Source organism: Carassius auratus, chromosome 2, assembly GCF_003368295.1.
Source record: "Carassius auratus strain Wakin chromosome 2, ASM336829v1, whole genome shotgun sequence".
Taxonomy (NCBI): Eukaryota; Metazoa; Chordata; class Actinopteri; order Cypriniformes; family Cyprinidae; genus Carassius; species Carassius auratus.
In genome coordinates, this window is record NC_039244.1 from 9,980,038 (window position 1) to 9,998,323 (window position 18,286).

The window sequence follows — 18,286 nt, forward strand, 5'->3', positions numbered from 1 at the left end:
AATGCATGAGTAATACGTTGTTTATATGTGAGTTTTATTAATCATATTAATGTCTATGTAAGATTGTTACTGTATATAAATTATATACATTATATATATATCTTCTTTGAAGAACCTAGAATATGACATATATATGACATATTTTCAATTATTTCACACTTTTTTGTTATGTAAATAATTCCATATATAATTCAACGTGTTAATTCATAGTTTTGATGTGTTCAGTGTGACTACAATTTTCATAGTCATATATATGTAATGTACATGATTTGAAATCAAAATAATGGACAAATGTTGTGTTTGTGGACTAAACAGCCACAGATCAGTAGCAGACTGCAAACACGTCCTGTGTGAAAGCTCAATGAGTCCCTGCTGCTTCTGCACCACATACGTAACGTACACGGACTGCAGACAGAGTATGTGTGAAACAAGCATTACTTTTAAAAGCAATGCATAACAATATTGCCTTACTCCCTAAAAAATGAGCTAATTACATTTACTTTTTATGGAAAGTAATGCATTACATTACTTTTGCGTTACTTTCACATTACTTTTTAAATATGAGCAGGGCTTGATTATTTTTAAAATAAGAGGTCCTATTTATAGCAAATGCAAAAGCTCTTTTAGACCAAAAAGTGGAATGAATAAACCTCAAGCTGAAGGAAAAATAAATTCAAGTCTGTATAGTAGAACACAGGAGAAGAAGGTTCAACACTCTTCAGCAATAAAAACACACACACACACACACACACACACAAAAACAACAACAATGAAGCCTTATTAGTATGGTTGAACTGGATGATCAAAGGTCAGCAGCAATTGGTTTATAAAATGGGATTAGATACATCTGTGTTATTTAACATATTGAATTATTAAAGTTTTTTGCGAGGTGGATGCTTTTAATGCACATTCACATTTAGGCCCAATCCCAATTCTATTTTATACCCCTATTTTATAAACGCAACTTCCATTTCTCTTGCTCTCTCTCTCTTTCTCTCTCGAATAGGCAATATTTGAGAAAATGGTTTAGCGATTTCTAATTATTGGGGGGATTAGCCCCCATCAATGTCTACGGTAGTTATCGCCCTGATCAGACATATGCTGTGGCACTATCATGCAGTCTGTAATGATATGACGTTAGCAAATATTAGCGATTTTTTGCAAACATTTCTTTGAGTAACTTAAACATTAATATGAACTCACAATTGAATGTAACATAAAACAAATGATTACTTTTCGTTAAAATCTTTATTTATGCCAAAAAAGCTTACATTTATGTGTCTTTTTGTTCGCTGTAGCAGCCATGTTCCCGAGATAATTCATACCCCTTCGTTCGAAGTGTGATCCCGAAAAATCTTTGTTTGAAGGGCTGTTTGGCCCTTCCCCTTTCCCCTTCCCCTCCAACCAAAAGAGAATCGAGACACCCCTTCCCCTTCACGTGAACGAGCGAAACGGAGGAAAGGGGAAGGGCTAAGGGGTAGAATTTGGATTGGGCCTTAGTCTAGAACTAAGTCAAGACTAATTCATGTTCACACAAGCCCACACAACGCCTCTGTATTTATCCTATTATGGAGACAGAAGACATGTCAGTCAATAAATGGGTAAACAAGGTAACCGGCATTACTTTTTTGAAAAAGTAACTTAGATATTTAAGTAACTTTTTTATTTTATTTTAGTAACTTTTAGATATTTTCTTGTAAATTAAAAAGTAAGTTACTTTACTAGTTAAACTGATTACGTACCGTTACTTGTAATGCGTTACCCCCAACACTGAATATAGCTGTTCTGTAGCTGACAGAATAAAATATAATTCTTACCTGGTACATTTTGCTTTGGTTTTCAATATTAAAAAGTAGGAATTTAATTCTGAAAGCAAACTGTTGTCTATAAAACACACATCTTACAGTGTTACAGTATGAATGCTTGTTGTATTATCCTGAAGAGAGAGAGAGAGATAATTTATTTGTCCTCAGAGAGGAAATTCATTTTCACATATGGTGCATATATAACAGCAATACAGCTTATCACAATACAATCAAAAACATTCACGTTACATCACATAAAACAATAAATAAATAAATGCATAAGCGTAAGACAATGGTTGATTTCCTATATGTTTAAAATGTGTGTAGCTGTAGGAACAAAACTATTCCTATGCTTGGTCTTCCTGCACATAGATAATCTAATACCTACGGCAAGATGGAAGGGGAATAAAATACCAATGGAGTGGGTGATCTGGATCATTTAGGATTATATGTGCTTTCCAAATCAAAGCTAAAGTGACAGTCTGATATATTGGGAGTAGGAACACCAATAATTTTACTAGCCAAATGAGTTATCTTTACAAGTTTATTTTTGTTTACAACTGTGAGCATTTGAAAGAAACATAAGAACTGGCTCAATAATACTTTAATACAGGAGAAGGAGACAAGGCTGTCCAGACAAGTGTTTTAAAGATGCATAAATACAAATATGCATTTCTGTTTTTACCTCAATGTTAGCACAAATGCAACCAGCCACAATTTGCTTTTGTTTTTGTTTTTTTACAGTATATGTGACTTGGCCAGTCACAGTGCTGATTAACAAGACAGTTGTTAGAGATATCCATCTCATCCTGTTTTATTTGTACTTTTGCATAATGCTTCCAAACCATAATGACGATGATGTTTATTCAAGGTGAGGATCATCAGTTTTAGATTTAGACTGATCTGGTTTGAGCATTCATGCTAATGGAAAGGCTTTGATGGTCCCAGACTGGGTGCTGGTGCATTAAAGGCCATCTGAGAGCTTAACATAGACTGCACTCATTTAGCAGCTAGGCTACTGGATGAGTCTAGCAGAAGCACACCTCATTTTCAGCTCTTTGGCAACCTTAACCACACTTCAAAAGCCAGCTTGTCCACAGTTAATCCCCAGGACACACAATGGCCAAACTAGCATCAGGGCTGTCGCGGTCCCTAAAGAAAACATGCTTAATACATTACAATGGGACCAAGACATACTGTGCTTATTTTGATGATCCAAAATTTCAGATTTATCACAGCAGCGATGCAGCAAATATGTGATGGAAAACTGGATGCCTTAGCCACAGATGGAGAGCTCTGGTAGCACTGGATGCTTTTTGAGCAATTGTCAACATTCTTTTATAAATCTATTCAGCTAAGCCCTTGCTGTTCAGAGTAACCATGTGGAGATACATGGCCCAGGATGTTGTGGGTTAAAAAAAGTTTCATGAGGGAGAAGTGTGATGGGATATTAAACTGGGGAGACCTTGAAAAGGTATCAGTAAATCCCAATAAGGTCCAGACATGGAAATTCAGAGACGCATTAAAAGCAGGCTCTATTTACAAACCAGATTATTTAATCAGTATTCAGTCCCTCATGCTACAAAGAGCCAATACGTTAATGCATGCTTGAAACCCAAGTAAGCTTGCTTACTTCTCCAGATCTTTTGAATATTTCTGGTGTCAGGTAGCTGCAGCTCGTGTATGTTAGTAGTATTATGTAATATGGCAATGAAAGCCTTCGTCAAACAGATAATGGGTTTAGCATGCAGTCTGGTGTAACCAACCGCATATGATATATGTATTTATACTTATATATATTTTTATGTACCATTTGTGGCAGATCATGTGGACTGTGTACTTGATGAGGTTGAGTGTCTGTGGTTTTTTGAATAGGCATAACAAAGCACTCTCCATCATATTAGTGGATTGTCTGTCCAGATTCTTCTGCATGGGATATATGGTGTCTGTGTTGTCTCACTGCTCGCACATTAAACCACGATTGATGAGTTAATCGCTAATTAGGGTGGCACCATGCACTGCTCCATTAGGGTGGCACCATGCACTGCTCCAGGTACACAAGGGCAGCAGTCAGGAGGTATAGAGGGTATCCAGTATTTTTGGGGGTACCTCTTATTCTTTATAAAAGGAATGGTTCACCCAGAATACATTTTTTATTAGAGATCTGTCTCTTCTGTACTGTGAAATACATCTGAGTGTAACAGATTATAACTAAAATGTAAAACAAATAAGGGCAGGGATTTGTAGCAAGTTTGCAGTCGGTTATGGAAGGGTATGGTTTAAGATGACTAAATGATTAGAGTAGTCCAACATCAACAGTAATTTTAATGAGGAAAAAAATATATATATATTATCTTACATAAACAGATTCTACTCATCAGTGTTTTTTTTCTCTCAACAATGAAGTTTTGAACCAGTGTGACTAACAATCAGGTTTGACTTTGTTTCCAGAAATCTATATCTCAGCCCCCAGGAATCCCCAGACACCACTTTGAATACTCCCGCAGTAACATACAATGACTTCAAAGCTAATTCACATTACTATAAGGCCCAAAACATATCAATATTATGGTGCCCTTAAATATCTGAACTGATTTTATTAGTGCTGATTTGTCTAAGCAAGTATCTTGTTTTTGTATGCTGTGTTTTTGTGTTTTGTTTTGTTTTTTCATTGCTCTCTGTCTACAGTGATCTTCCATGTTACAGACTCTGGAAAACATCATGACCAAAAGGATTATCATGATCCCAAGTCAATCCCAACAAAACTGCTTCCAAAAACTCAAAAATCTCTGTAATTTATAATAAGACAGAGGCTGTTCTACTCACTGGGTGTAATTTTGCAGATGTCAGAGCTAGGAGATGCACATTTCATTTCAGTAAGTCAGAGCCTCATCGTGCCCACAACATGGCTTCCTCGAGACCACATGCATGCGGTGAAAGCACTGCTTTAGTGCAGACCATGAATAAAGGATATTTAACCTTCTGGAGTGGTGACTCCTGCACAGTGTTATTTTCTGAAACTGGTCATGTGGCTATGTTTCTGTCATTTTTCCAACATGAAAAAAATGCTGCAGGTTCCAAGTTTGTAATGTTTTTTTTAATTCTAAGAAAGAAAAACTACTGTCAAGAGATTCTTATATAGTAGGAGTCCAGTTGGCACTCTTCATCTTTAGGCCTAAGCTTAATTATCTCTGTCAACTCTCCTTCTTTTTTATTTACTTATCCAGAAGCTGTTTGGCCTTCAGGCCCAATTTTGATCTCTGTGTTGGACATTAAATGTCTGGAGGTATTTAAGGAATTCAGCAAGATTACAGTTTTTCTCAGTCACTTTGGTACATTACATTTCTCGAATCATCCTTGACATTTGCAAAACAGTGAGTGCATTTCTCAAAACAACTCATACAAATAGCAAATCACCATGTATTACCTGCTAAAGCCATCCTCTTGCTCAAAATCCTTAGTTCATTTCTCAAAAATAAATATCTGTGTCAATGAACATGTCAGTGCCATCAGAATGACAAGTCCTTGTGTCATAGTTTACGGATAAGACAGTCAAATTGCTAAATCATGTTGTCAATATAACAGTGTACTATGGCAACTATGGCAACATTTTGGATGACAGTTACTGTATTGAGCAGTATGCCATATGCTTATGTATGCCATATATCCATTTCAAAAGTAAAAATGTACACATTACTGTATGTACTGTATATTGATTGAAAGAGAGACTAGACAGCAACTTGTCTTTTGAAAACCATGTTTCCCATGTTACAAAAACTGCATTCTTCCATCTAAGAAACATTGCCAAGCTACGAAACATGTTATCTATTTCTGATGCAGAAAAGCTAGTTCATGCATTCATGACCTCTAGACTGGACTATTGTAATGCACTTCTAGGTGGTTGTCCTGCTTCTTCAAAAAACAAGCTACAGGTAGTCCAAAATGCAGCAGCTAGAGTCCTTACCAGGTCAAGAAAATATGATCATATTAGCCCAATTTTACAGTCTCTGCACTGGCTACCTATTAAGTTCCGTATCAGTTACAAATTATCATTACTTACCTATAAGGCCCTAAATGGTTTAGCTCCTGCGTACCTTCCTAGCCTTCTACCACACTACAATCCATCATGCTCCCTCAGGTCACAAAACACTGGACTTTTGGTAGTTCCTAGGATAGCAAAGTGTCATGTACGGTGATACAGGAAACGAGAAGAGATCCAAGTGCAGGTATGAGTCTTTATTAAAGGGCAAATCCAAAAGGGTAAACAGTCCAGGCAGGGTCAAAACCAGAATATCAAATAACATAACAAACATAAACAAGAACACACGGCAAGAGCAGACTCAGGAAAGTATCACACATAAGACAAGGACTCCGTGACACAGACTCAGACAGACCAGGTATAAATTAGGGCTGGGCGATTTTATCGATTCTGCGATATAAATCGATATTTTTTTTCCAAAGAAAGTATAGATTTTTTAGCCGCGAGTATCGATACATATGTCCCATTCAAATTCCCCGTGTTTACCCCCGTTGGCGTTGCAGGAAGAGTGATTTTGGTCAGCCAGCCGCTAGTGTTGCTGTAGAGCAAGTTACCCGTACTAAGTTTACACAGACTACCTCTTCCTGTTTACAAAGTCAGAGCGAGGATATTCAGAGAATGGCAGCGAATATAAATCCGGCACCCTCCTGCTTCAAAGCAGATGTGTGGGAGCACTTTGGTTTTAAAAAAAAGAAGGAAAGCAACGACTTGGATAAAAGCGTCGCGGTTTGTAAGCTATGTGGCACTAATGTAAAATATTCCGGCAATACCACAAATTTACGATCGCACTTAAAACGTCACCACCTGGAAAAGTTTAAGCTTACGGAGGACCCAAAGCAGCATCGGCCGCGTGACCCAAAACAGACTACGCTGGACATTGATGGCGGTTGTTCCCACAAGTTTCCATCTGCTTCACCACGGTCGCAGAAAATTACAGAGTCCATTGCCTACTTTATTTGTCAGGATTTGAGACCGTATTCAGTGGTGGAAAACCCAGGCTTTAGGCGCATGGTGAACGCGATGGAGCCCCGCTATCTTATTCCAACCCGCGAACACCTCACCAAGGTTTGCATTCCCGGGCTGTACTCTCAGACACGTTAAAGCTTCCCTGGCCAGCGCGGAGATAGTTGCCCTGACGTGCGACGGCTGGACCTCGCGCACAACTGAAGCATATGTCACCATCACGGCCCACTTTATCAACGAGGAATGGGAGCTCGTTACGTATGTTTTACAAACCAGGGACATGCCCGAGAGCCACACCGGACACAACCTGGCAGAACATCTGACAAAGGCCGTCGCGGAGTGGGGAATCAAAGAAAAGGATCCAGTAATCGTCACTGACAATGCGTCAAATATGACAATCGCAGCTGAGGAGGCAGCATTCACACTTCATGTCAAATGTTATGCACATACACTAAATCTAGCTGCACAACGTGCCCTCAAAATCACAGCAGTCGCACGCCTGCTGGGAAGGGTGCGACGCATTGTGAGTTTCTTCAGACGGAGCACCACAGCCAGCCACATGCTGAAAGAGAAACAGAGGCTTCTACGACTACCAGAGCACAAGTTGATGACGGATGTAGTTACCAGGTTAGTGTGTGGATAGTTTTTTATTTATTTATTACTTATTAATTACATTATTATTTAATTTGTTTAGTCTTTTATGTAAAGCATCCATGCTGTCTGTAAATAAAATATAAATAAAGTATATTTCTTTTATTTAACTACAGATGGAATAGTGCGCATGATATGCTGGAAAGATTCCTGGAGCAACAACCGGCAATCTGCGCAACCCTGCTCTAGAGTGAAGTCAGGAAGACCGAGAAAGATCTGTGCACACTGACTGAGTCAGACGTGACAACAGCTGAAGAAGTAGTCAGTGCTCTAAAGCCCATGAAAGAGGCTACACAGTACATGTCCAAGGAGAAGACCCCCACACTGTCAGTCGTTGCACCCCTCCAGGACACATTGATTAATGGATTGAAACCAATCGAAGGTGAATCTGCAGTCATAAAAGAGATGAAGGCTGCCATGGCTGGGGATCTTCAGAAGAGGTACATTGACCTCAAGGCAACTCTCCATGCATGTTCAGCGATGGATCCAAGATTCAAAAGTCTTCCCTTCCTCACAGAAGATGAAAGACAGGAAGTTTATGATGGACTGATTGTTGAGGCTGCAAGAATGAGCATGCAGCCATCAGAGGTATGGTAAGACAGTGATGGTACTGCTAATTTAAAAGGCAAATCCTACATCAGTTTAAAATAGATAAATATTAAGTAATTTTAAAAGCATAATTAAATACTATAATGTTAACAGGTTTAAAGGCATATTTAATATATTAATTAAAAGATTTATACAATAAAAGCACATTTCATGTTGACTTATTTAACTTAGATTCTTTGGAGTGTGGATGAAGAGGGCACAGCAAATGCTCGTGCTGATGATGAGGGGATGGCATCTAAAGAAGATGAAGACGCTGTGGATGAAGGAGAGCAATTCATGGAAGGAGTGCGAAGTCAAGGTCAGTAGTATTACCCATTGTTATCCAGTGAAGCGCCCTGTGTTGTCTGAACTTCTGTGTAGGAATTTTGGAGTGTGCTTAACTATAAGTAATGTTTTTTTTTTTTTTGAAGGTCAGCATCCCCCACCCAGGAATCCAAGGCCATCTTGTCCACTGGCTGCCCTTCTTGGTGAACGATACGGTGGTGGTGCAGCACAAACCAAGAAAAATACCCAAAAGGACGAGGCCAAGGAGCAGATGACCCGCTACAAGGAGGCAGATCTCTTGGAAGTGAAAGAAGATCCACTGGTCTGGTGGAAGGAGCACCAGTATCAGTATCCACTCTTGTCACAACTTGCTAAAAGGTACCTCTGTATCCCTGGCACTAGTGTTTCCTCTGAGAGGGTCTTTTCCACTGCCGGAGATATCATCACTGCTCAGAGAAGTGCACTTCTTCCAGAGCATGTGGATCAAATTATTTTCCTGAACAAAAATCTGAAGACAATGTAGATCACTTGGACTGCAATTATGTGGAGAAGGGAGTTTGTTTAGTGTTCACTTAAGGCCTTAAGCTACTTTGCTAAGATGGGTAAAACATTTTTCAACTTGAATTATTGTCTGGCTGCCATGGTTTATTTTTTTCTGCTGGCTAGACTGGCTACCTCACATACATGTAGGCTTACAGGCCTTAAAATACTCAGCTTAAGTTTTAAGTTAAATGTTCTTACTAGTGACATTTAGTAGCCATGGTCCTACTATGTTTACTTACCTGACGGCTAGACTGTTCAGAACAGGCCACTTGCACTTTAACTCCATTGTTAATTGCTAATTGCAATCTTGCACTTTATTTACTTTTCAAAGGCTTGTAAGCTACAGTTTGCACTGTTTCAATAAATACTTTTCTCAACACATCTTTGATTAATTTTGTCCAGCATTTATTTTGCAAGCTGTCTGATGTTTTTTGAGTTTTCATTTCAATTAATTAAATCCAAGTAAATGAAACGCTCACAAGATGTCAACAAAATCACTCTGTGCCCTTTAAATCTATCAGAAAATGATGTAAAAGTATCAAATTATATAGAATCGTATCGAATCGCATCGTTGGCTGAATATCGTGATATATATTGTATCGTGAGCTGAATATCGGGTATCGCATCGTATCGTGAGATTAGTGTATCACTACAGCCCTAGTATAAATACACAGAAGGATAATAGGGAAACTGGAGACAGGTGGGGAACAATCAATTAACTAAAACAAGGAGGAAGGTGACCAAATAAGGGAACAGGAAGTGATAAGGTGACAGACACCGAGGGAACGGAGGACACCTAGTGGAAACCCAGGGAACACAACCCAGACACTGTGACAGTACCCCCCCCCTCTACGGAGCGGCTCCCAGACGCTCCACGATAAACACAAAACAGAGACCAGGAGGGAGGTGGACAGGTGGAGGCTTAGGGGGAGGGACGGAGGGCCAGAAAAGAAAAACATGGGGAACAGGTACCAGAATGAAAACACAACACAGGGAGACCAGGAGGGAGGAAACTAACAGAGGGGAACAGGGACAGGAGTGAACACACAAAACATAAAACAAACCATAACATGAAGCCCCCCCAGGGCGGAGCAGAAGACCACCATGTCCATGTGGTCAGAGTGGAAGCCCCCCAGGTCGGAGCAGAAGACCACCACGTCCTCGAGGTCGATGCCAGAGTCCCCCAGGGCGGAGCAGAAGACCACCACAACCGTGTGGGCCGGGCGGAAGCCTCCCAGGGCGGAGCAGAAGACCACCACGTCCTCGTGGTCGATGCCAGAGTCCCCCAGGGTAGAGCGGAAGACCACCACTGCCGTGTGGTCAAGGCGGAAGCCCTCCAGGGCGGATCAGACCTCCATCCGGCCGAACCAGCGGAACGACGAAGCTCTGGTAATCCTTTGGTGTTCTTGGACTCCAGAAGATCGGTGCTGGCCTGACTCTTTTCGCGAAGATCATTGGTGACTGGCACTTGTTCATGAAGATCACCGGTGACTTGACTCAGTCCTTGACCATCACCGGTGACTTGACTTGACTCTGAAAGGTCAACAGTGACCAGCCTTGTCTTTGGAAAGTCCATGGTACCTAGCCCTGACTCTGGAAAGTCCATGGTACCTAGCCCTGACTCTGGAAAGTCCATGGTACCTAGCCCTGACTCTGGAAGGTCATCGGTGACTAGCCCTGACTCTGGAGGGTCAGCGGTGACTAGCCCTGACTCTGGAGGGTCAGCGGTGACTAGCCCTGACTCTGGAGGGTCAGCGGTGACTAGCCCTGACTCTGGAAGGTCAGCGGTGACTAGACCTGACTTTGAAGGGTCCACGAACACCTGACTCGACTCTGGAGGGTCAACTGGAACCTGACTCGACTCTGGAGGGTCAACTGGAACCTGACTCGACTCTGGAGGGTCAACTGGAACCTGACTAGACTCTGGAGAGTCCACTGGAACTTGACTCGACTCTGGAGAGTTCACTGGAACGTGACTTGACTCTGAAGGGTCAATTGGAACCTGACTCGACTCTGAACTGCCTGTAGAGACGTGAGGCGCCTCGGCATTGGGCACCGCCTCGGGAATGGCATCGGGAACGGCATCGGTAACCACCTCGGGCTCGGGTACCGCCTCGGGAACGGCCTCAGGAACGGCATCGGGCACCACCTCAGGCTCGGGCACTGCCTCGGGAATGGCCTCGGGCACTGCCTCGGCCTCCGGAACAGCATCGGGCACCGCCTCGCCCTCCGGAACAGCATCGGGCACCGCCTCGGCCTCCGAAACAGCATCGGGCAACGCCTCGGGGACGGCAGCTGCCTACTCGGGCACCGCCTCGGGGGCGGCAGCGGCCTGCTCGGGCACCGCCTCGGGGGCGGCAGCGGCCTGCTCGGGCACCGCCTTGGGGGCGGCAGCGGCACGCTTGGGCACCGCCTCGGGGGCGGCAGTGGCCCGCTTGAGAACGTCCTCCTGGATGGCAGAGTAAGTGGAACCTTGTCTGGAGACTCAGGCGTTGAGTCGGCCATATTGTGCTGTGGCTCTGAGCTGGCAGCCATCTTGTGCTGTGGCGCTGGGCTGGCGGCCATCTTGTGCTGTGGCGCTGGCTCAGCAGCCATGACATGAACTGTCTTGGGAATCTCTAGGATTTTTGACAGCATCTCGAAGTAATCGAGAAATGTGTCAGCGGCCATCTTGGGCGTTGGTGCTGAGCTGGCAGCCATCTTGCACTGTGGTGTGAGGCTGGCTTCCATCTTGCCTCGTGGTGCGGGGTTGGTGGCCATGCACCGCAGCGGCGCTGGGTTGGCGGCCATCTTGTGCTGTGGCGCTGGACCTGCGGCCATCATGGGCAGTGGCGCTGGCTTTCTCCTTCTGCCCTGGTGAGACGGCGGCTCTGGTCCCTCCCACATGAGCCCCGAGTCGAAGGGGGGCCATGGTGGAGAGCGTTGCTGAGCTTCCTCTCGCCCACCTCCTCCTCGGCGACCTCCCCTGGTCCCACGAAACACGACCAGGCGGGTTCCCTCAAACCGATTGCTTCTCTCCCGCTCAGTGGCTGGGGAAGAAGCGTTAATCGACTTACCACTGGATCTCAAGGTTGACGGAGTCCTTCTGTCACGTACGGTGATACCGGAAACGAGAAGAGATCCAAGTGCAGGTATGAGTCTTTATTAAAGGGCAAATCCAAAAGGGTAAACAGTCCAGGCAGAGTCAAAACCAGAATATCCAATAACATAACAAACAAAAACAAGAACACACGGCAAGAGCAGACTCAGGAAAGTATCACACATAAGACAAGGACTCCGTGACACAGACTCAGACAGACCAGGTATAAATACACAGAAGGATAATGGGGGAACTGGAGAGAGGTGGGGAACAATCAATTAACTAAAACAAGGAGGAAGGTGACCAAATAAGGGAACAGGAAGTGATAAGGTGACAGAGACCGAGGGAACGGAGGACACCTAGTGGAAACCCAGGGAACACAACCCAGACACTGTGACACAAAGTCCACTAAAGGAGGTAGAGCTTTTTCACATCTGGCTCCCAAACTCTGGAATAGCCTTCCTGATAATGTTCAGGTTTCAGACACACTCTCTCTGTTTAAATCTAGATTAAAAACGCATCTCTTTCACCAAGCATTCATATAATGTATCTCTTAAATTGTGAGTGTAGTTGCATCTGATCAAATGTCCATTCTTATTCTTTAGCTTGGGTTAAACAAATTAATTTTACTTTGTTGGAACACCAGCTATGCTAATGATATCTCTATTTGTTTCTATGTTTTGCCAAACTAAAATTTACACAAGCTTCAGTCTGGATCCAGAACACCTGAGAAGAGATGATGCTGACCCCTCAGAGGACCCCCGATGATGCTACCCCTCAATCAACAAACAGAACTAACATATATTGCTACAAGTGTGACCGCATCATATAATAATTATTAATTATTAATAATATTACCGTTTTTCTCAGTTGCTTTGGTACATTTCTCGAATCATCCTTGAGATTTGCAAAACAGTAAGTTCATTTCTCAAAAGAACTCGTACAAAAAGCAAAACACCATGGATTACCTGCAAAAGCCAGTCTCCTGCTCAAAATCCTTATTTCATCTCCCAAAAATAAATATCTGTGTCAATGAACATATCACTGCCGTCAGAATGACAAGTCCTTGTGTACAGTTTACGGATAAGACGGATAAAAAGTCTAATAATAAAGTGCAAAAATAAAAATAAAAAGTATGCTTTGCAGTTTATGGTAACTAAATAAATAATCTGGCATTTAATGACTTATACGATGAACTAGATGTTTTGAGGGGTAAGACTATTTCACAGAAAGCTATATAATACATTTTGAGCAACATGAAATTAGCAAATGATAATGTAGTAAACCGCAGATAAATGTGCATAATCAATTGCATGAATGTACAAAAGCAATCGCAACTTGTTCAAAATAATGAGAATCTGGTTTTATGATGTGTATAAATGACTAGATGGGGTGAAGGTTGTACAAGTAGTTTTGAGAATTTCATTTCTGATTTGAGAAATGCACCAAAGTGACTGAGAAAAACTGTAATAATGTTCATCATCTGACTGACTACATCTTGTATTAATTTTTCTAAAAATTCTGTCATACGTGCACAAACTGACAGTCACCACTTATAAGCTACTACTAAATATTGTAGAAACATAATTTTCTGTAAAATTGCTTTGTAACGATTTGTATTGTAAAAAGCGCTATACAAATAAACTTGAATTGAATTGAATGAGACTGGATAGAATTCCCAGTTACACTTTTACTAATGGTCCGACCAAAAAATAATAATAGAAAAAACCTTTTACAATGCCATTGTGATATAGAAAAGGAAAAAGAAATATGTTGTTCTCTGTCTATACAGTATAAGTTTCCAATTGAAAATTCATGAGATGAACCTTTGAGCTATTTCAGAGAAATGGTTTATCATTGGTTTATCATCTACATTCTCTTCATTAGTAAAGATTCACTTGCACAAATCATGCCAAATTGACAAAAAGTCTAATAATAATGTGTAAAAATAAAAATAAAAAGTGTGCTTGGCAGTTTATGACAACTAGATGAACCATTTTACATCTAATGACTTTACGATGAACTAAAGACTAGATGTTTTGAGGGGTAAGACTATTGCACAGAAAACTATATAATACATTTTGAGCGACATGGCATTAGCAACTGATAATGTAGGAAACCTCAGATAAACGTGCATAATCAATTGCATGAATATACAAAAGCATTTGCAACTTGTTCAAAAGAATGATAATCTGGTTTTATGATGTGTATAATTAACTAGATGATGTGGAGGTTGTACAAGTAGTTTTGAGAGTTTTATACAAAGTGACTGAGAAAAACTGTAATATTGGTGGGAACAATCAAACAATTATTTGTACAGGGGGGCAGCAGACAATCTGAGATATGCTTTACATCTGTTCACCAAGACCATTATGTCCCTATGTTCAGGCCCTCCGCTACATTATTTGCAGAGGTATGGACCCCTTTACAGAGGGGAAACTATATCAGGCCTGAGGGTGGTGGTTGTAATCTCCCTGGGGGAAAACTAACTGCTGACCAATATCCACCTGCATCTTCCAGTCACAGGTTATTCGAAGCTGTTCATGCTCCAGTGATTTAGGTCTGTTTCTAGTAACTGCCCCTTTATGGACATAGATGGCTTGCGAGGAGTCACTCACTGGTGGTAAAGTATTGGTAGTGAATCGTTGTTTTTTTTTTCAAGGGTGGAGGCAAGGCTCTTAAGGACTTGGTTGTGATGCCACTTGAAACGACCCTGGGTGAAGCTGAACTTACAACCCTTCAGTATGTGCTTGAGGTAAGCTGGAGCAGAGAGCACACCCATCTTCACCCCACTGCTGATGGAGGTTAATGGTGTTGGAAGGATGTCATAGGTTTCTCTGATGATAAAGCTGAGCTGCTTCGCTTCCATGCTCCACAGATCCTTCCAGCTAATCCTCCTTTTCTCCACTCTATCCCACTTACCAAGGAAGAACAGAACTTCCATAAATGCCTATGCTGGCAAAACACTGTGGAACTCCAAGTTATTTCTTGATGTAACCTGTTATTACTCTGTCCAGTTTCTCCACTGTCAAGACTGGGACTTCATAAGGTCTAAGGGGCCACAGCAACCGTGGTAGAAGGCCAAAATTCAGACACCCAATCTTCATTCTTCCAGGTAGTTGAACGTTGTCAATGGCCCGTAGTTTCCACAGTTGTTGTACCTGTTCTTTGTCTTTCAGGCTTGCATCATACCACCTACCAAGGTTTTTCACAAGCTGCTCAGAAACTATTGGAATAGGGTCAATTCTGAAGGACTTAGTATTACTGTACACTCCCTTGGTAATAGAGATGCTGCATGATTTGAAAGGTTGCCAGCTGCTATTTTCTTTCTAGTTTTCTGAGTAGTCTTCTGGTACACGGCACAATAGTGGTCAGAGTAGTAACGTTGTCCATATAGGCACTGAGGGGAGGGAGGCGCAAGTCCGAGTCAAGCCACTGTCCACCCACCACTGTCTTTGACGGACAACACTGTGTTCTTTTCAGGTATCCAGATCCTTCTTGGTAATGACTCTGAAAAAGACTTTACAGTTTCTTGTCGGCAGCAGCAGGCCATTTCACATGCAATCTGTGCCGGGCAGTACCAGGAGGTTGGGCAGGATTCCCTACTGATCCCATCTCTGTGCTTGAGGCTACTTCCTCTGTGACAGAGATACTTCTGCACTGCAAGCTGTGGTTTGGATCCAATTGCTTCATCCAGCTGATTTGATTTTTTTGCAAAAAGCTGTCAACTCAATTCCCCTTGTCCCTCCTCTCTCAAGCACTTTTTCCTTCCTTGATGAATCCCCAGTCCCAAATGTGATGTAACTTTGCTCCATCCACAAGCACATATCTGCATTTTATGGCCCTTTGCTGCAGGTGTAATTATAGTATCACCTATGGCAGGGGTTCCCAAACTTTCCCATTCCACTACCCTCCTAGAAGTGTAATCTATTTCATGACCCACCAAATAACTTGAGAAAAAAAAAGGTTGACATTACTTTAAGCCTAATCTTACTTAAAAGTTTGATGACATAAATTAAGTATTTACGAAAATAACCATTTTATTTCAGAGAACAACTGAAAAATTCACTACATATATTTAAGTTGTATTTTTTGTTTACAGACATTCAAATATGTATGTGTCCATAAAAATGTGAAACAGGCTCCCTCCAGTGAACTGTAATCTGCGCTGCTGTGTGTTGGCGAGAATGGAGCACAATCCAACAAGTTTTTAGAAAAGCATAAGAAGCAAAGCAGAACTATCTAAAACAGTTTGGAGATTAAAATAATTGTGAAATAGGTAAAAAAAAATAATAATAATAATAAACAGATGTGTCTCATTTAAAAAAAAAAACTGAAGAAAAAAACCCAGATTCACCCCAGCAGACTCGAGACCAGTGAGTGGAGCAGATGTTGGTCATTTCCCATTCACTCCACCGACCTCGCTCCGTTCCCATGGCTCTCGGCCCCGCCCCACTTGTCACATTCATGCAGCCATAGACTGATCTGTGTGAGTGTGTGTGCCATTGAAAACCCCTGACCTATGGTACCGTCTTGGTCTGCACAATTGTTCCTCATTGTCATTTCCAATCCAAGGTTTTTACCATAATATCAACCGAAAATTCTTTTTCCACCCTCCATCTCACAGACTCTGACGGTATTTTCTGCCATTGTCTTTCTGTAGCTATGGCAGGTGTTTCCAATATGTTAAACAGCTTAGGAAACTACAAGCAATGGATAGCTAGCCCATGACTGTCCCATTGGAGTCTATTCTGTCCTGTCAGCTGTCTCCCCATGCTGCCACAGCTGCCTGTTATCAGCTGATCTTTCTCAACAGTCACTGGACACATCCAGACATTCTGTTTTTAAAACGCATGATGAGATGTAAACATAATTTATGTGCAAGCACATATCAGTTGAGTATTTTTGATCTTGACATCTGCATGTACTTAGATATTATTACAGGATGGATATATGGGAGACAGGTATGTAATCAAACATGTTAGAGTAGGTACTATTATATTGATAGAGAAGAAACGTTTCTGCTGATATTAAATAAGATATGATCATTAAAATTTAGGATAATATCTCATCACTTTGTCATGGCAGAATAAGCTGTGAAGAGAGAACTGAAGAAAACGGCTCAACGGTTCTTTTGCGCTCGACGTAATGGCGTCATTGGTGATGATTGCCCTTCATTCAAGCCTCGGTTTGCTCATAACATTAGCACAGAATCAGATCAGAGTCATTCACCAAAAGAATCAGTTCGGTTCAGATGCCCTGTGTGTCAGTCTACTTCACACTGAATCACACATGCGCAGTATCATCAGCTCCTCGGTTCTCGAATCGGACGCGTCTGACAGAAACGGTTCTTGACTCGAGAAGAGTCAATCTTTTGTTCATTATCTGGCTCAGCTCGGTGTTCATCTTCAGTTCTCTCTTCACAGAAGTTCAGTCAGTGTACTGTTAGAGTAAATGCATTACTCTGGGATATTGGTTTGTTTTAACTCAGAGGGAGTGTCAGCCACATTAAAAAAGTTAACAGCTTAAATTCTTTTGTTGATTAATGTGTATTGGAGACACAAGCCATTTAAAACGATTCAGTTCGATTTGGTGAACTGCTTCAAAAAGATACGGTTACATCGAATGATTCACAACTTCACCCCAAAGAACTAGTTAATTATAGACCAGTCTCGAATCTCCCTTTTCTGTCCAAGATACTAGAACAATTATATTGCTTCTTAGAGAAAAATGGTATATGTGAGGATTTCCAGTCAGGATTTAGACCTTATCATAATACTGAGACTGCTCTCCTTAGAGTTACAAATTACCTGCTCTTATCATCTGATCGTGGTTGTATCTCTCTATTAATTTTATTGGATCTTAGTGCTGCGTTTGACACAATTGACCACAAAATTATTTTGCATAGGTTTGAACACATTGTTGGCATTAATGGAAGTGCATTAGCATTGTGTAAATCATACTTATATGACCGCCATCAGTTCGTAGCAGTGAAATGAAGATGTATCATATTGATCACAAGTGCAGTATGGAATACCTCAAGGCTCAGTACTAGGGCCGCTACTCTTCACGCTTTATATGTTACCTTTGGGAGATATTATCAGGAAACATGATGTTAACTTTCACTGTTATGCTGATGATACTCAGCTCTATATCTCTTTGCGGCTCGGTGAAACACAACAATTTGAAAAACTAATGGAATGCATAGTCGATATAAAAAACTGGATGACGAGTAATTTCTTACTGTTAAATTCTGAAAAAACAGAGGTGTTAATTATAGAACCTAAAAACTCTGCATGTAATAACCTAGAACACTGTCTAAGACTTGATGGC

At 41.5% G+C, this 18,286-nt stretch overlaps 1 protein-coding gene across 1 annotated transcript; it reads left to right on the forward strand.

Annotated features, from left to right (window-relative positions):
* Nucleotides 1–6,942: 6,942 nt before the first annotated feature.
* LOC113115207 (zinc finger BED domain-containing protein 1-like) lies at nucleotides 6,943–9,523 on the forward strand. Its single transcript, XM_026282624.1, has 4 exons — nucleotides 6,943–7,434; nucleotides 7,575–8,046; nucleotides 8,239–8,365; nucleotides 8,478–9,523. The coding sequence occupies exons 2-4, from the start codon at nucleotides 7,738–7,740 to the stop codon at nucleotides 8,852–8,854; spliced, it is 813 nt and encodes a 270-aa protein (XP_026138409.1). The 5' UTR covers nucleotides 6,943–7,434; nucleotides 7,575–7,737; the 3' UTR covers nucleotides 8,855–9,523.
* The last annotated feature ends 8,763 nt before the right edge of the window (nucleotides 9,524–18,286 follow it).